The sequence below is a fragment of the Rhipicephalus microplus genome, chromosome 7 (genome assembly GCF_043290135.1).
Source record: "Rhipicephalus microplus isolate Deutch F79 chromosome 7, USDA_Rmic, whole genome shotgun sequence".
In the NCBI taxonomy this organism is placed as follows: Eukaryota; Metazoa; Arthropoda; class Arachnida; order Ixodida; family Ixodidae; genus Rhipicephalus; species Rhipicephalus microplus.
In genome coordinates, this window is record NC_134706.1 from 9,419,143 (window position 1) to 9,435,524 (window position 16,382).

Genomic DNA, 16,382 nt, shown 5'->3' on the forward strand with positions numbered 1-16,382 from the left:
TACTGATAGCACTCAAGGCAGTGCAGTTCCAGGAGTCATGGGTCAAGTGGTTGTTACCCTCTGCTCTCTCATTTACTGTGCCACCACTTAGTCCCCGAAACTTGCATCTGCAGAATTGGTTGACATCTAATTGACTGCCATTCAAAAGCATGCATTGAGGAAGTGTTCATCACGGCTGACAAGTGGTGCTGCACACTGCACGAAACTGTTTTTTTTTTTATGTGCACCCTTTTTACAACCTTTTGAACTACCCTGACTCGTAGTGCTCTGTAATATGTACACCATTATTTGGAACAGCTTCACCTCCCTGCCGTTACCTTTATGGCGAGTAAAACGCACAAAACACCTCAGACTAGATCTTTCCTTTATTTTTGCAGTTCTTTCGTAAAACACGTTTGCAGTAAAACAAAACATCATATGAGCTTGAAAAAAGGGGAGGCAGCGGTGGTAGTCTTGTCTAAGGACGACACCATTTCCCCAGAGAAGAGGAGTTCTGCAGGCGTACTTTGCATGTGGTTGTGTGAGCTACATGCTATTTAATAAGAAGTGGTGCAGGATAAAGTGTCCCATACGAGTCCGCCTAGAGCGGATGTCGCATCAGCAGCTCGGGCTGTGTCAATGGGTAAGCGAGCACAGCTTGTAGGCAGGGATTGTTCACAGTGCAACATGGCAAGGCTCTTCTTGAGTAACATACAGTCCATTATGCAGTCCCGTTTCAATAGCTTAACATAGCGAGCATTGTAAATATAGTGGGAAAAGAGTCTATTATGCCAAATATTCTGCGCCAGGTATTCTGGCAAGGTCCCCGCCCTCGTGGCTCGTAAAGAGCGCAGCTAGCTTGCTGCAGGTATTGCTGGTATAGCTTTCTCACAGGCAAGCGTTATCCTGTCATCGACGTATACGCGTCAGATTCTGCTTTGCTTCAACAAGGAGACTTAAACAACATGTGGTCAGTTAATGAGACTGATTGCATAATTGGTTTGCACACCAAGGTTTTAAAATAGCTGTTATGTGGATGCAAGCCCCATGACCATCATTACATTGTTCCAAATTGTTGGCATGTTTCAACAATATTAGGTAGAGATCAAGCAATTTCCCACAGGTCATTGTAGCTTAAAATTAGGTTTCATATAAGTTTCTTGGCCAATCAGAATGCAGGTTTGTTTTTTCCCTTATCGAAAAATGATAATAGGAGTGACTGCAGACATTAAAGCATGTGTATATTAAGCGATGATTACACTGTTTCCTCCAAATGCGTCTAAAGTGCTAAGACTGTCTTAACATCTAGGGCATATGTTCCAACCCTAATCCAAAACACACAATTGGGACTGGGATCGAAACAAGAGAATGAAGGGTCGTTAGCTCTGTAAAATCCCACAGGATGTGAAAAGCCTGGAAAGCTATTAAGAGTGTGTTCTATGTACAATATGTACATAATGGCCGCACTTCGTATTCTGTAGACCGGGTGGTAAAATACCAGCAGCATGCTTGGAATCGAAGGAACAGCAACTCATTAGCTGGCTTAGTTGAACTATGAACAGTGTACTAAAAATAAAAAAGACAAGGTTCTGAGCAAAGCCACTTATCACTGCCTCACAATGTCAGCATAACAGACTGAACATTCGGGGTCAATCCAACAAATCACGCCAAAAATCAGCAAAACTGGTCAGTGCCATCATTAAGCAAAGTGGCACACAGCTAACTTGTGTAAATGAATTACAGAAAAAAAAAAGTGAATCATCCAAAAAAACGTGCATAAGCAGGCACATACCACAAGAGACAAGCACACAGTTGTGCTCCTCACTAACTAAGGCTTTCATAAAATAAGAGAGTCCTTACGAAAAACAGAGAATATAGAAATGAAAGACTTCAGTTTGAACCCTCATCAATAACTTATTCCGAACTACACACTGAGACAACAGAATGGCCTTAACACCTTCATACGGTATGCCACACGCTGGAGCATAGTCTGGCAACACACGTCAGCACTTCGTGCTAATCTTGTAGTCCAAGTAGCTGCGTACAAATGCTCTCAGCCGCTATCTTAGTAGCTGGAACTAGTGTTGAGGAACTTTGCTAATAAGAGTGCGGAAACTAAGAGTTTGAGAGTTTTCGCATAACTTGGCCGCTCCAGATTTTGCCAGTCATGAAACTTGAGTGGTACCTCTCGCGCAGCAACGGACTGTTCTGCTAAACCAACCACTCGTTGGCGTATTTACAATGCCATATTCCAATACCTTGGAAGCCTCTTTAAAAACTTAAATGCTCTTTCATTTTTCATGACACCATGCTTGTTTAGCCTTCAAGAAGAAGACGTGATTCATGTTTCTATTTCGACAGCCAATAAATTAGATTTAGTGCTGACTGATGGTTTATTGTCACCGGAATTCTGAAGCAAGAACTAGCGAAATAGTTCAATAGAGCACTCGGCATACATGTCTGCCTGGTTTGTCAAGACACGGCTGGACTAGAGTGGACACATGAACTCACAAACAGGATAATGTGCTAAATATGAGCCAATAAAAGTACTGCAGTCGAGCAAATTGCTAAAAACTGTGAAGGTAAAGCTAACCAGCATGCACAGACAAAGCTCATTTAACACCGTGCGGAGAAATCGTCTAGTTATTTGAAGTAATTTCAAACGAAATAGCCAGGGTGACAACGCCACAACTTATCTGCGACGGCTGGTCAGCCCTAACCCTGAAATACAAGTTGTTTAAATGAATGTGTGATCTCTTCCCTCTAGTCCAACCATCTTCAGGCAAAAAGAAAAGCGACAACCATATGCCACCAGGGAAACAGTGCTTCTGCAAGCAGACACAGACCTTCTGCTCGAGAGTAATGAAAAATCCTAAGAAATCAAGTAGACGATGGCACATGCTAAATGTTCTTTCGAAGTTATCCACTGTAGCTTTTGTTGTGCACTGCGGTGATTTAGAAAACACAGTTCTAATAACCCCAACAAGGCAGTGAAGGTGTGCTGTCAAACATGATAAAAATTATGGAGGAGAAACTGTGTTCAGCAGCACAGTTGGCTAGCATGCAGAAAACCCCTGGTGATGCGCTGTCAGTGACAAGTACTGAAAAGACCTCCATTCTGTAAGCAGTTTCCATGGCAATTAAGGACAGCTATAGTCCATGGCAAAGGACGCAGACAGACGTACAGGTCAATTATTGACCACTCACGTTAACTTTCAGTATAGAGCATGATAGTCCTGTTTCATAGTTAAGACTTCACTTGCACTGACCATGAAAAGAAGTTGCATTCCAGGCACAACACATCCACAAGCTGTAGTTCTGACAACCACAGCTTTGAACCGACTGCATGTCAGTGCTTGTACCGTAGCCATCCACCACACCACTTAGCTTAGCCAAATCGAGCTGCAGTGAGAGACAAGACGTTTCGTGACTGGCAACACTGGAGCCATGCCTACATGGGTGTCATCATCACAACAGGCTATTATACTGGACAAGAGAAAGAGCCGGCTTTTTCGAAACCCTGGTTGTTGGTTGGTGACATTCAGCATCGGCTGCATGCGCGCGGGGGAAAAACTGCGTCAGCAGTTTTTGAAGAGTGTTTGGGAAGCCCTCGGGGATCTTGCATCAGGGAGACATGCCATTCATTTTGCTGAAAATGTTGCTGATGTAGAACGCGACGTCCACGGTGTCCCTCTCGGCACGCCTGATGAAATCGTGATCCTGCAATAGAGTTTCACGGCGTTGTTGAGGCGTCCTCAAAAGAGGCACCACTCACACTTATAATTTTAAAATGATCTTTTCTGCACATTTTGATGAGGCATTGTGTCAAGTTGCCACGACACTTTGTCGAGTCTCAATCTGTAAAATCTGGTTACAAGGGGCACTATGGAACTTGGAAAACATGTTTCTTGTAAGCAAGGTGCTTTGTAAATGATAATTCTAAAAGTAGTGAGGTATCAGACATGGTCACTTTAGTATACGTCGACGTCAAAGTTCCAGTGTGCAAAGATTTGGGGCAAAATAACCGGGTCAGTCATACATCCACTTGCGTCCGCTTTGCGTTGTTTCGCTCTCGGCAATACAAATAGGGCAATCCCATGCAAAAATAATGATGGCTCCAAAGTTTTACCACAGCACTACCGGCATACAAAGCGACCAGTGATGTCAATGCTGTGGCAAAATTTAGCTAACTGGTACTGTGCCTCAGAGTTAGTCTAAGAATGGGAGAGTGATTATAGAAGCATCATCACAGAACCCTTTTTTTCCCTTTTGTATGCGCCATATTTTAACTGCGATCACATCGGAAGTGTTCGTTGTAAAAAGTAGGAGGCTTTGAAAAATGTCATGCAGTTTCAACGAGTAAAAAAATCGTAAGTGCACCGAAATATGGTTGTTATAACAAACAGATCGTTACACCTGGGATTGTTCTAAGTTGGTTTGACTGTGGTCACTGGTTTGGCATGAAATGTTTCAAAACACATGGTGCGAAAATGGAAGCACTTCAGATAAGCAATCTTTCCTGAGTGATTCATGCCAACAGGCTGCGAAGACTCGCGAGTAGCTTCGTGTACGAGAAGGGCAATACATGAGATTGTGCCCAAAGACATGCAAGCATCTAGGTCTAGACGCTTCAACTCCGAGCATTTAGTACAAAACCACAATGTTCTAACCACTATGTCACAGGCACTTGCATCAGCAGGCAGAAAAGAACACCTCTAAAATCATCCCGCATTAAAGTGCCTGTGCTGCTAACCCCATTTTCTGCACGACTACACAGAACAACAAACACTATCTGAATAACATGTATACAAAGAATGTATTCTCGCAAAGGGCACACTTAATTAAACACACTTCGCGAGATCTTTCTTCTCATGGTTTATGGTTGGCAACCTGTATATATGGCGGTTAAATGCTGTACACATAAGGATGGACATGTGATTTTCATCTTTAGTATTTCATAAATACAACACCAATTAACCATGAGCATGGCGTTCCAGTGATTTCCCTTTATTGGCATTCCACTGCACTCAAGAACAGAGAAATTTCACCTGAACAAGCACAACACGAAATCGTTCCCTGTTTGTCAGACCGCAAGAAAAGGTTAGAAGTAGCACAAGAAAACCAGTTTTACAAAGTTTCAGGCCTTCAGGCAGAATTCTACTTCCTCATTTCTTTAATACATCAACTATCACACTGAAAATAGCCCAGAAGAGTTCAAGGCAAACGCCTTTTACACTTTGCAAGTATTGGTGGCATTGTGGTTGGCCGCAAGCCAGGCACACGATCAGTAATGCCTCACTTGGAATCTTCCTGGTGTGTATTAATAAACGGCAAGCAAGTGTGTCATTGGGAATGAGCACTCACCAGAAGTTGCTTGTACTTGGGACGAGTGTGGGCCGTCTTGGTGAGGCTGCAATGAGAATAAAGGAAATCAGTACCCTTGACAACCAAGTGGCAACGTTTCGAGATTTGGAAGTCACTGTTTTCTGCAATGGATGAGTGAAGACAACGTTTCTAAGCTCATTGCAATAAATAAGCTTAACACATTTGAATTCATACATATATATATTTCCTTATACTACAAACCAGCTCACGACTGGTCCAATCCAAAGCAAAATGACATTTGAGGGGAGACATTTAACCCTCATTGTGAAAGAAATTAATTTGTTTCTATTCAGTCCACTGACTCTCGGTCGATTGATCAGACATTCTAGTAGTCAAGTTATACGAATGTCCCATACCAGGTGTTGACGAAGTCGACGAACTCGGCGGTGAAGCAGTTTCCGTTCTCGTTAGGGCTAAGCTGCGGCGGGTCCCCCTGCACAACTTGGGTCAGCTGCTCGAAGACGCTGTTCCACTTTGGGTACGGGAACCGCCCCGTGGCCACCTCAATCTGCAAGCAAAAGTCAAATAACAGCCTCGCGAAAAATAGCAGCCAGGTGAACATGTGTCATTGAAACGTTACAGGGAGCCGCTTCAGCTATTAAAAGCAATACTGATGACGATGTCATGAAGTGCTGTTACCTCAGATGAGCAGCACTATTGCCATCAGTATGATACACTTTAAGTTTACATTAAAATATGTTTGTGGCTATGGTCACCACTAATGCATAGCCAGTGGAGGATATATGCAGAAGAATGGAGCAACGTTACCATTTCAGGTCTAAAATTTTAGTGTCCGAGCTCCTTCAAGAAACAACAACAATGAAAAGACATGGTGCGAGACTTTTACGAGTGCTTTATATATGCAGTTTCCCCAATCCAAGTATTAAATGGTGTAGAGGTCACTTTTTTTGAGAGCCAGCTACAAAAGTAGCGGATCGCTGTTGAGTTGACGTGGCAGCAACATTTTTCAAAAATGATTGAATAAAGGAGCCTAGTATTTCTTGGGCATTTCAATATCACCCGGACACAATGCTTTTGTCTCAATTTTTATCGTTTCCTTTTTAGCCCCATCCACAATGCGACAAGGGTCAAAGATTAAACGAAGCAAGGCTTAAACACGCTCTGCAAATTGATGCATGTAAAGCACATTGCATAACGATGGGAGTAATCATAATACCATGTGTCTGTACTACTATAATAAATGACACACTAAACAGAGACTCACCAAGGTTATTCCTAGGCTCCATACATCAGACCGGACGTCGTATCCAATGGCACTGGAAGGATCTATTCGCTCGGGCTGCAAATGGAGTGAATTGGGCCAGACATATAATTTGAGGCAATACTGCTTTCGAGGTATGACTAGGAAACAAAACTAAGTGCAAGATCGCTGGTTATCAGATCAAACAACACACAAACAGAAATATGCATTGCAACTGCATGAACTAGTAGACAATCAAACCACCGGGTCCTCTTGGACAGCATCCCCCCGTTTTGCTTGATATATTTTTCTCGGCTACTTCTGCCTGTATTTACATCACATGTGTATGTAGCGTGTCTTCGTGTTGCTCTGCTGTCACCCCCGTATGCGTGCCTTTTTTTTCCTTCACAGTCACCTGACCCATCAAATAGCCCGAGTTTCTGCCATTCTAATCTACCTGCTCCAACATCAACTCTGCCATTCCTCTTCTTCGGTGCTCGTCAAACAACCTGAACATTATAACAATGAAATCGTGGTATTTGAATACTCTTGTAAGTGGGATCGACTGTAGCACAATAAACCTACACAAACTGCAGCTCATTGCACGGTAAAAGAGTGCTCATATCGCACTTCCAAAGCTTATCGTTTCAAAAATGCAGCGACGCAGCTGTTCAGGGCTGGGAATGGTTTTTTGCTTAAATATCACTTCGAAATAGCCAAATTTGCACAATTCATTGAAATATGAGATGAAGGGTCTTCACAGTAAATCCTACAAAGACATAATTAAAATGCAAGCTCATTTCAATTATAAAACTGCCATCATTCCACTCAAGCAACAAAGACTGCAATTATTACAGCATGAGTCATGTTAGCCCTCCCCCCTTGGCTTCTTTTATCAAGTAAGCCACATTTTGAGATTAAACACATTTTGAGATCGCACTACCAAAGCTTATCGTTTCAAAAATGCAGCGACACAGCTGCTCAGGGCTGGGAATGGTCTTTTGCATAAATATCACTTCGAAATAGCCAAACTTGCACAATTCATTGAAATATGAGATGAAGGGTCATCACAGTACATTCTAAAAACACATAATTAATATGCAAGCTCATTTCAATTATAAACCTGCCATCATTCCACTCAAGCAACTAAGACGGCAATTATTACAGCATGAGTGATGTTAGCCCCCCCCCCCCTCGCCTTCTTTTATCAAGTAAGCCACATTTTGAGATTAAACAGTGTCACAGTCTTGCTCAGTGAATGAGCAACCCATATGCAGTTCCAAAATGTCAGACAAATTTCGCCACACTTGGTCAGTGGCAGTGTTTCGCCTCATTCAATTACTCACTAAACAAACTTTCATCAAAATTCTTGACTAAGCTAGAAAATGTTAGCAGTGCTATTTTTATTCAGCCTCTTGAAGAAATTTTCTGTCTGAAATGTGCCACACTCAATCCCTTGGCAACGCTGCTGCGGATATCGCAAGGCGATTGCTGCCACATACCGCCATGTACGGTCGGCAGCCAGCATCTCTTGTCTTGGCAATGGAGTCCACCAGCTGGCCGCTGATGCCAAAGTCGCACAGCTTAATGTTGCCTCGCCGGTCCAGCAGAATGTTACTCGGCTTTACGTCTGCGTAAACATGCCAATCGAAGATTAGCTTGTGCACAGAATGAAAAAAAAAAAGCTGCAACAAATTATGTACACAACATATGAAGCGCCTGCTAAGACAATCAACCCGTTTGCGACTGAAACAAAAGAAAAAAAAACGCACCAAGATCAATGCTAAGTTTTCGCACTCAATTTGTACAGATTTCTTTTTTTTTGAGAAAAATGGTATAATTTTTTCAATTCAGTAACATTTCTTTTTTTCACCAATCACATCGAAAAATAACTTGACGGTGGTTTCACTGCGTGGCAATACAATGAAAAAATGGCAATAAAATGAAAGCAGAGCCCTAAATTTCAAAACATGGACAAGTGTGGTCGTCTAGCATCAAGAGACAGAAGTACTACGAGTATGGTGTCTTCACTGGTTTCATGCGCAACTAATTTTTGATGACGGCTAATATAGATGTCATTGGTCATTTTGTCGGCAAACCTCAGGACTGTACTCGTCAACGGTCACAAGAGGGCTAAAAAACTTGCGACACAGTCATACGAGGTTATAGCAGTTGTGTAAGTGACAAAATAACTTTCAAGAAAAACATGCAGCACAATAGCAGAGAAAGCGAAAGGAGTGGCCTTTCTAAAACCTATTGCAAACTCACTCAAAGTATAGAATTTTTCTCGCCTATGTAACAAATATAAGCTGATAACAAATGTTCAATATACCAAAAATGCTTTTGCATCAAATTGTTTAAAACCAGGTTCGACTGCAGTTAGATGGTAAAAAGTATCTCTTACCTCTGTGGATGATGTTCAGCTTATCCTTGAGGTAATTCAGGGCTTTCACCGTCTGCATCATATAAAAGTGGTTACTTAGCTAGGAAGAACATCACATTAATGCAGCTTGACTGACTAAACACGCAGTGCATAACCAAGCAGAAGCATTCCACCAACAGGCAGCAAGGGTTCAAGAAACAAAACTGACCATGCATTTTATTTAGCTTCCTATCAGTGGAATAAAACCAGCGAAAGCGGTTATGCAATGCACAAATCACAAACACCTACAGCAACTGTGATCTTTCCCAGGATGGCTTCGGGTATGCGCTGATGCTGCTTTTCGTAGACAAACTTGTAGAATTTATCCAACGATGTGTCCATTATCTCCATGCAGATCCAGCAGTCACCCTGCAATGTAGGCAAGACTTTTGTAGCACAATTGAAAAAGAAGAAAAATGTGGAAGCAGCTGCTTGCATATTTGAATGTTAACTACAAAGGGCAGACATTTGATAACTTACAATCCCAACAAGCAATCAGGCCTTACATAGAGAACAGCATTTGAGAAAGATATTGCTGCCACCATCAGTTCTCCTATCAAGAGCTTTGTGAGTGTCTTTAAGTCTCTTTTTGAAAGGGAGGGATTCCCAGCACTCATGCGCTGCGTGTATGCATGTACGTAATTAAGCACATGCAGGATGTTTCAGCAAACTCTAGCCAAGTAATTTTTCTAAATTCGCCACACCCTAAAGAAAAGCTGTAAAAATTAAACAGGCCAGCTATCTCAGCACATTGCATATAATCTCATGTTGCTGAACAAGCGCCGCAACTTTTCTATTAAAAATTTTTCATTGGAGTTGCTATTTTAAACGCTAAATCAACAATCCTCGCGAATTACCCTGCTTGGCAGACTTGCAGTTATCTTGGCATAGGTGAATTATTCTGACGTTTCAGAACAAGTGCTACAACTTCTGTATTGAAGTTTTCTTGCTCGAGTTATTAATTAAGAAGTAATTAGGCAAATCTTGTAAATAACCCAGCTTGGCCACTTGGAAAGAATATCCCGACATGCTGCATACATCTCGGAACGATACTGGAGTACTTTGACACCCATAGCTCTTATCTTTGTATTTTTGGTACTAGTTGAAATTTAGCTGAAACACCTAGTATATATGCACAAGATGAAGAGGGGATTGTATATATATACATGCATGCATAGCTCAAATCTTGGTTGAGGGGCCAGGCACCCCCTAGCGCCACTTTATTTCCAAGTTCCTTCACTTCTTTCAGCCCTAAAGTGCATTGAGTTTCAGTGCAGCTCGTAGTATTATAACATTATTATGAAGCAGGCCTGCGCGAATATTGAAGCACTTTAATATTCGAACAAATAATACACTGTTTGAATTCACTTTGACTCAAATTTAGCTTCTTCAAAATGAATGAGTTGACCGGTATGTGTACTTGCTCATTTTGATTGCTATGAAATTGCAGCTAGTGTATAGATTAGTCCGCATGTAAGCCCCCTGTAAAGGTAGTTTCACTGAAGTGAAAAGCTGCTATGCCGTGAGAACACCTATCTAGGGGAAATCCGCATTGCCGTGAAGCTCCACATCAAGGTTAAACATACATAATACCTGCACATCGATTCGCCGTATCTTTAAGTTTAAAAACTTGTTATGCAGGCCATTTTGTTCAAAGTATAGCAAATTTTAAAACTTCTGAAATGCGTGGCTGCGTGGTAGAACATCCGCTTGCCATGCAAACGACCCAGGTTCTATCTCTTTTCTATCCCGGCATCTTTCCCGATTTTTCAGTCACGCACAAGATGATGATTTTTCGCTCGCAACCAACGGCGCTGACACCGGCGTCGAAATTTCTGCGAAACGAGCTCTTTAACGGTATCACAATGAAACAGGCAGCAGTAAACTGTGCTGCTTTACCTCCTTGAAGATGGCCCCGTAGAACTGGACAATGTAGGGGCAGTCGTTGCTTTTCATCACAACCTCGAGATCCATCAGCAGCTGCTTCTGCTCCTTCTCATCAACCGTGGAACGAATGCGCTGAAACAAACACGTTCACAGGCTCAGCCTCACAGAAGAATCGACCTTGGCCAGCAACATAATGCATTGAACAGTCAACCAGTGGGCGGTTATGAGCAACGAAACAGTCACTAAAGAATAGAAAATGCAGCCGAGAACGGCAGCAAGATTGATGCTATGTAATTAGGAAGTACGCAGTGGCAAAATGAAATCCGCTCGCACAAGATAGGGTAAATTGCCTATCATTGAGAGGAACTTTTGCCTTGCAGTGGACATAAAATAGGCTGATAATGGTGACCACTTGAGGCAGAAAGCATTTTTTGACTCAAAGCTGTAAAAAACATTTAAAAGAAAGAGTAAATCTCACAAGATGCTGTAGTTACTGTTATGCGAGAAATATTGCAGGCGGATCGTCTATCTGGGCCTGCAAAACCTCACCTGATATGGGCGCAAATCGCATGCAACATAAGTGCATTTATTTGTCATGAGATGTCTTACCAGGCATGGAGCGAATGTTCGCACAATGTAGTTAGAAAACGCATGCATGTAAACAACGAAAAAGCTTCTCTGGCAGTGCACGAGAGCGAACGCTATGGCAGAGTTGCATAGTCAGGAGGGGCCCAAAAAAAGACCAAAATGACTTTATAAGTGCGAAAACTGACTGTACCTTCAACAATGATGTAAATTGGCAGGCTTTATGCCCATGACAAGACTACTAATTTGAAAGAAATTGAAGGAGTTATGAAAGCATGGAGTAGAATTACAGTGAAAAATTAGCATAACACCACTGGAGCTAAACAGCATGGGTGATACAAATGTGTCTAACAAAATTGCTAGGACAGGATATTCCCTCAAATATAGATGGGATTAAGGCAAGAAAAAAGTTGATTTCAAGCAGGCGCGGCGAGCTTACCTTGACGGCCATTTCCAGCTTGCTTTTCTGATGGACCATCTTATTGACGGTGCCGAATGCACCGCGGCCGATCTCACCAAGGTCCATCAAATCATCGGCGGTGAAATCGTACTCCTGCAACGAGGACAAAGCATCAAGATAAAAAAACAAACTGTGCTCTTGACATTATCAGCAAGAGATTTGTTTAAAGGGAGACTAAATGCATATATTGAATCAACGAGCGTTGTTCAAATACAATTACCGAAATCTCGCAGGCTTTGTTTCAAGCCATGAAAGTGCTTCAGAGAAAATCACGTTTCAATGCTAACATTCCCTGCCCCTGCCAAGCCCCTGCTAAATAAATAGAGGTCATGCGGCCTGGACACGTCATGTACAAGAGTCTATTGCATGTCGACAGCTCGAGTTCATGAGACCTAAACATTAGTGAGAACTAATTGACAGCGATGCCAAGGAAAGGACAGGGGATGTTATTTGTAATTTTAATGTATATGTGAGGAAAAAAAAGTGGGCGAAGAGACAACTTGTTGCTGGCAGGGCCCAAACCATGTCTATTGTGCGTTTCATACATCAGGTGGAACGCTGTGGAAGCTATGCAAGAAGTGCGACCAGAATTATGCCGATTCACCCTCGCGTTTCTTTGTGCTGCCCTTTGGCGCTACTGGAGAACAGGAAAAAGCAGGGTGAGCACAAAAGAACGCGGGTACCGGACAACCCTGTGGCGTCCCATCCTGCACTGACACTGAATGTCCAGGTGGCCGCCATCGTGACGTACCGAGAGCAGAGAGCCTGAATGTGACGTCACGTAAAAAAAATAAGCTATACAGCCAAATAATAACAGACATTCAATGGTTCTTTTGTTTGTAAGGAACATAATGTCTTCAATTACTTCTCGCATCGACTGCTATGCTAGAAGTCTCGCTAGCTTCCGCAACGTTGCACATGATGTGTGAAACAGAGTACAGAAATCTTGCCACACATGTAACCCTTATGCCTGAAAAAGAAAATACTTTTTGAAGCAAGAGATAAAAATAACACCAATATTAGCACTGCTAGGAAGTACTGGATACAAGACAAATGACAAGCTCCGAAGATTTAGCCCTTTGCAATAAAATCGCAAAAGCTGGAAGATGTGTACGTATCTCGCACCTCTTCAGGTGAGATCTTGAGCTTTCCCGATGAGTGAATTTTCGGAGGTAGCCATACTCGCTCACTGCATGAGAAAATAAATAAAAATCAGCGTTGCAAGCCCCCCAGTTGCAGCAACATGCAATACACCGAGAAACAAGCTTTAAGCATTATAAAACCACCTGTACCAATACATAGGCATCTGTTTTTGCGAGATACACAACAGCTATAAGGGTGACATGACATCGTTACTAGGGCAAGAAAGGTGCGGTTCACCAGTGGCGTAAATAAAAAAAAATCACAAGGGAGGACACACAGCAGACCATCATAGCCATTTTGTTTTTATACATATGAGTGGCATTTTTAAGAATAAATCAAGCTTTGAAATAAATTTTTTAACGAACTTTGGGGCCTAGCTCAAGCAATTGCATTGTTCTATCCAGCATTTTTTTCAACTGGTCGAGCGGCTTTTGTGCCTTCTATAGTCTCACACAGCCTAGAGGTATGGAACACAGCTAGGCACTAGAAAATAATCGTGTCCCCCAACACTGAAAACAAAGGAAGGACGAGGTTACCCCATGATTTATGCCAATGCAGTTCAGTGCAACTCGACACAGACGATTTACCAAATTTTCTCAAGGTACTGAATTGCACTGGCGAAAATGCTGTTCACAGGCTGATCATTGCCAACGAGTGAACTTTTATATTTTGTAAAGGTGCTGAATATCGACATGACAGCGAGAGAATGACAGGCAACTTTAGAATCTGTATTGTGCAAACCCCAACCTCACTGCTAGTTCCAGCCCGCCAATGTGCAAAGTTAGGCATGTAAGGCTAATAGTCAACATTTCAAGAACTAACTAAATAACATGTAAAGAAAAAAGTTTGAAAACAAAATGTGGACATGCTCCCATTAAATAGAAGTGTAACTGATATTATGTTACTCTTAAGAAAGAAGCCTATATTATGGTAAACATTTGCAGCAGACATCTTATAATGCCCTTAGAAGCTTTCATAAAGCAATCAATCATCAACAAGTATAAAATAAGAAAAAGTTATAGCAATGAGTTAACAACTTTCAAAGTTGCACTAGAAAGAAATAGAGCATTCGATTGATTGCAGTCACACTGAAGCATCTAAAGAAGGCACACACAATGCATTATATTTCAATATATTTCATGACATTACTTTCTTTACACATGCTTTCAAAAAAATCTTCATTATAAATGCGAGATAAGATTTGCAAAATACACGTAACAAATTTTCCTTTTCTCAGGTGCCACAGTGAATACAGTTCCAGAGTTGTGTGATTTGTTAATTAGAAACTTAAAAGACTGAAATTGAAACTTCTATTGTGTCATGTTATTACATTTGTTTTAACTTTGTAAAAATTACACATCAAAAGCTAGAAATATGGTATGAAACACAATATTAAAATACATGAACAGGCATATTTCCACAACACTGAAGGCAACTATTAAGTCGACATTGATTGGTGAAATAGTGGTCCAGAAACCTCGTAGTGATACCTTTGTGCCAAGGAAGGGCTTATTTTGAAATAAAATCACGTTTTAGTGGCCCGCGTCGGTTTAGCACACCCGCCTCAAGGAGCGGACCGACTGACGTCACGCAGTGTGATGGTTCTTTGTTGCTGTTCTTGGTCATTTCGCTTTTCCGAGGCGATCGGGAATATGTGAATTACGTAAATTGAAGCTCATTAGGTTCGTTCTTCCCATAATGACTCGGACAACATGCATTGGTGTACGCAGCCCTTTCAACATTCCTATGCTGTGCGAGATGTCAAACTGAAGGGACCATAACTGAAAACATCTTTGGACTTGCATAACATCAATATTTTAACATCACTATGCACTGAGAGCATTGATAGGCTAAGGTTTGTTTTTATTAACCAGCGTATGTCGATTACAACGAGCCAAATTCAGTATCACGCATGTTAGAGTATTCAATTAGAACATGTTTTCTGGTTTCACATAGTGGAATCGAGCTGTCACGATCACACAACTTTTCGGTGAAATTCGCGTAACCCTGTGCACTTGTAAGAGAGTGCACAGCACGATTTGTGCGGCGTAGGTCGCGTATAATGACACCCGATTATTGTACAACAAGGATTGAGTGTCAAACGCATTCGGTCAACTTTCGCCCGAAGACTCACGTTCGCACGGGGTAGTTAAATCCCGGTATGCTGGACGGCAGCTTGCTGGCATTGCCCAGGTGCTTCTTGGAACCGTTTCCGAAAGTGAGTCTCAGCTGCTCCCTCTGAGACGGACGGCCGTGTATGTCACGGGCTGCAAAAACGACAACACACGGCTGCAATCCGGTACCACACGTACATCTTTCACATCTCGCACTTGAAACATTCTCGCAAAACCCAACATCGACTCCCGATGGCGCAAGTTTACAAGTTTAGCCTGATCCCTTTACGACGATCGCTTTGTTTTCCTCGAGTTTGAAATGGATATGTGCAAGCCGCGATCATCGCGCGGACAGACCTTACGGCTCCCGACAAAAACTAAAGTAATACAATACCAAACAAGTGGACAGGCTCAATCACGGCACCAAGCACTCTTTCCGAGCGTTTTTAAGCGAAAGCGGGCGCCCCTTGAAACGAATGGATTCGGTGCAGATAGCCGTACTCACGGGAATTTATCCGCGAAATCCCGCGTTGCTGGTCCGCCATTTTACCACCGAATGCCGCTCTGCGATCACGGATGCATCGAGGCTTTTCGGAGCTTCCGACTGCTTGAAGAGGCCACGAGGTTCTTCCGCGTTACAGATTAGCTAACATGATCCGCAGCAGCTAGAGTGGACGTCGGAAGCCCTCACGCGAAGCCATAACGCAGATCACAGTAGGCGAACACAAACGCACGCACAGACGCACTCACAATGCGCGCACCACCTACGCACGCTGTCCCTAACAAAATGGCCGGTGAGCTCTCCGCCTATTTTGTTTTCCTGTTGTTTCCCCGTGGAGCCAGCTCAAAATTCATTGGCGGGGTCACTCCGTTGACCCACGCAGTCTTGTAAAAAACTTAACTGATTGTCGTGATGTTCGTTAACGGAAATTTTTCGAACTTGATCACGTTGATTGCCGGAGCATACCTCCATAAAATGGGGACAGCGTGTCTGCATTGCATTGCTCATGGAACTAATGAAACTTTAGTTCTTTTGTTTTCATGCTGCACAATACACTTTTGACACGCTGTCGCATTTAAGTTTTTTATACACAAGGTTATGTAATTAGAAAAACGGCAGTTTAGTCGTAATTTACTCTATGTATGGAATCCCAGTGGATACATAGCTGTCGCACAAGGCCGATCAAAGTGCGGATTCGAGCCGAA

General features: G+C 42.4%; 1 protein-coding gene across 1 annotated transcript; it reads right to left on the bottom strand.

Annotated features, from left to right (window-relative positions):
- Nucleotides 1–347: 347 nt before the first annotated feature.
- LOC119180025 (dual specificity mitogen-activated protein kinase kinase 4) lies at nucleotides 348–15,880 on the bottom strand. Its single transcript, XM_037431157.2, has 12 exons — nucleotides 15,682–15,880; nucleotides 15,197–15,329; nucleotides 13,045–13,108; nucleotides 11,899–12,012; nucleotides 10,887–11,006; nucleotides 9,237–9,356; nucleotides 8,970–9,021; nucleotides 8,068–8,195; nucleotides 6,590–6,664; nucleotides 5,721–5,872; nucleotides 5,344–5,389; nucleotides 348–3,699 (listed from the first exon to the last, which is right to left on the bottom strand). Exons 1-12 carry the CDS (start codon nucleotides 15,719–15,721, stop codon nucleotides 3,604–3,606), a joined length of 1,140 nt encoding a protein of 379 aa, XP_037287054.1. The 5' UTR covers nucleotides 15,722–15,880; the 3' UTR covers nucleotides 348–3,603.
- Between the last annotated feature and the right edge of the window lie 502 nt (nucleotides 15,881–16,382).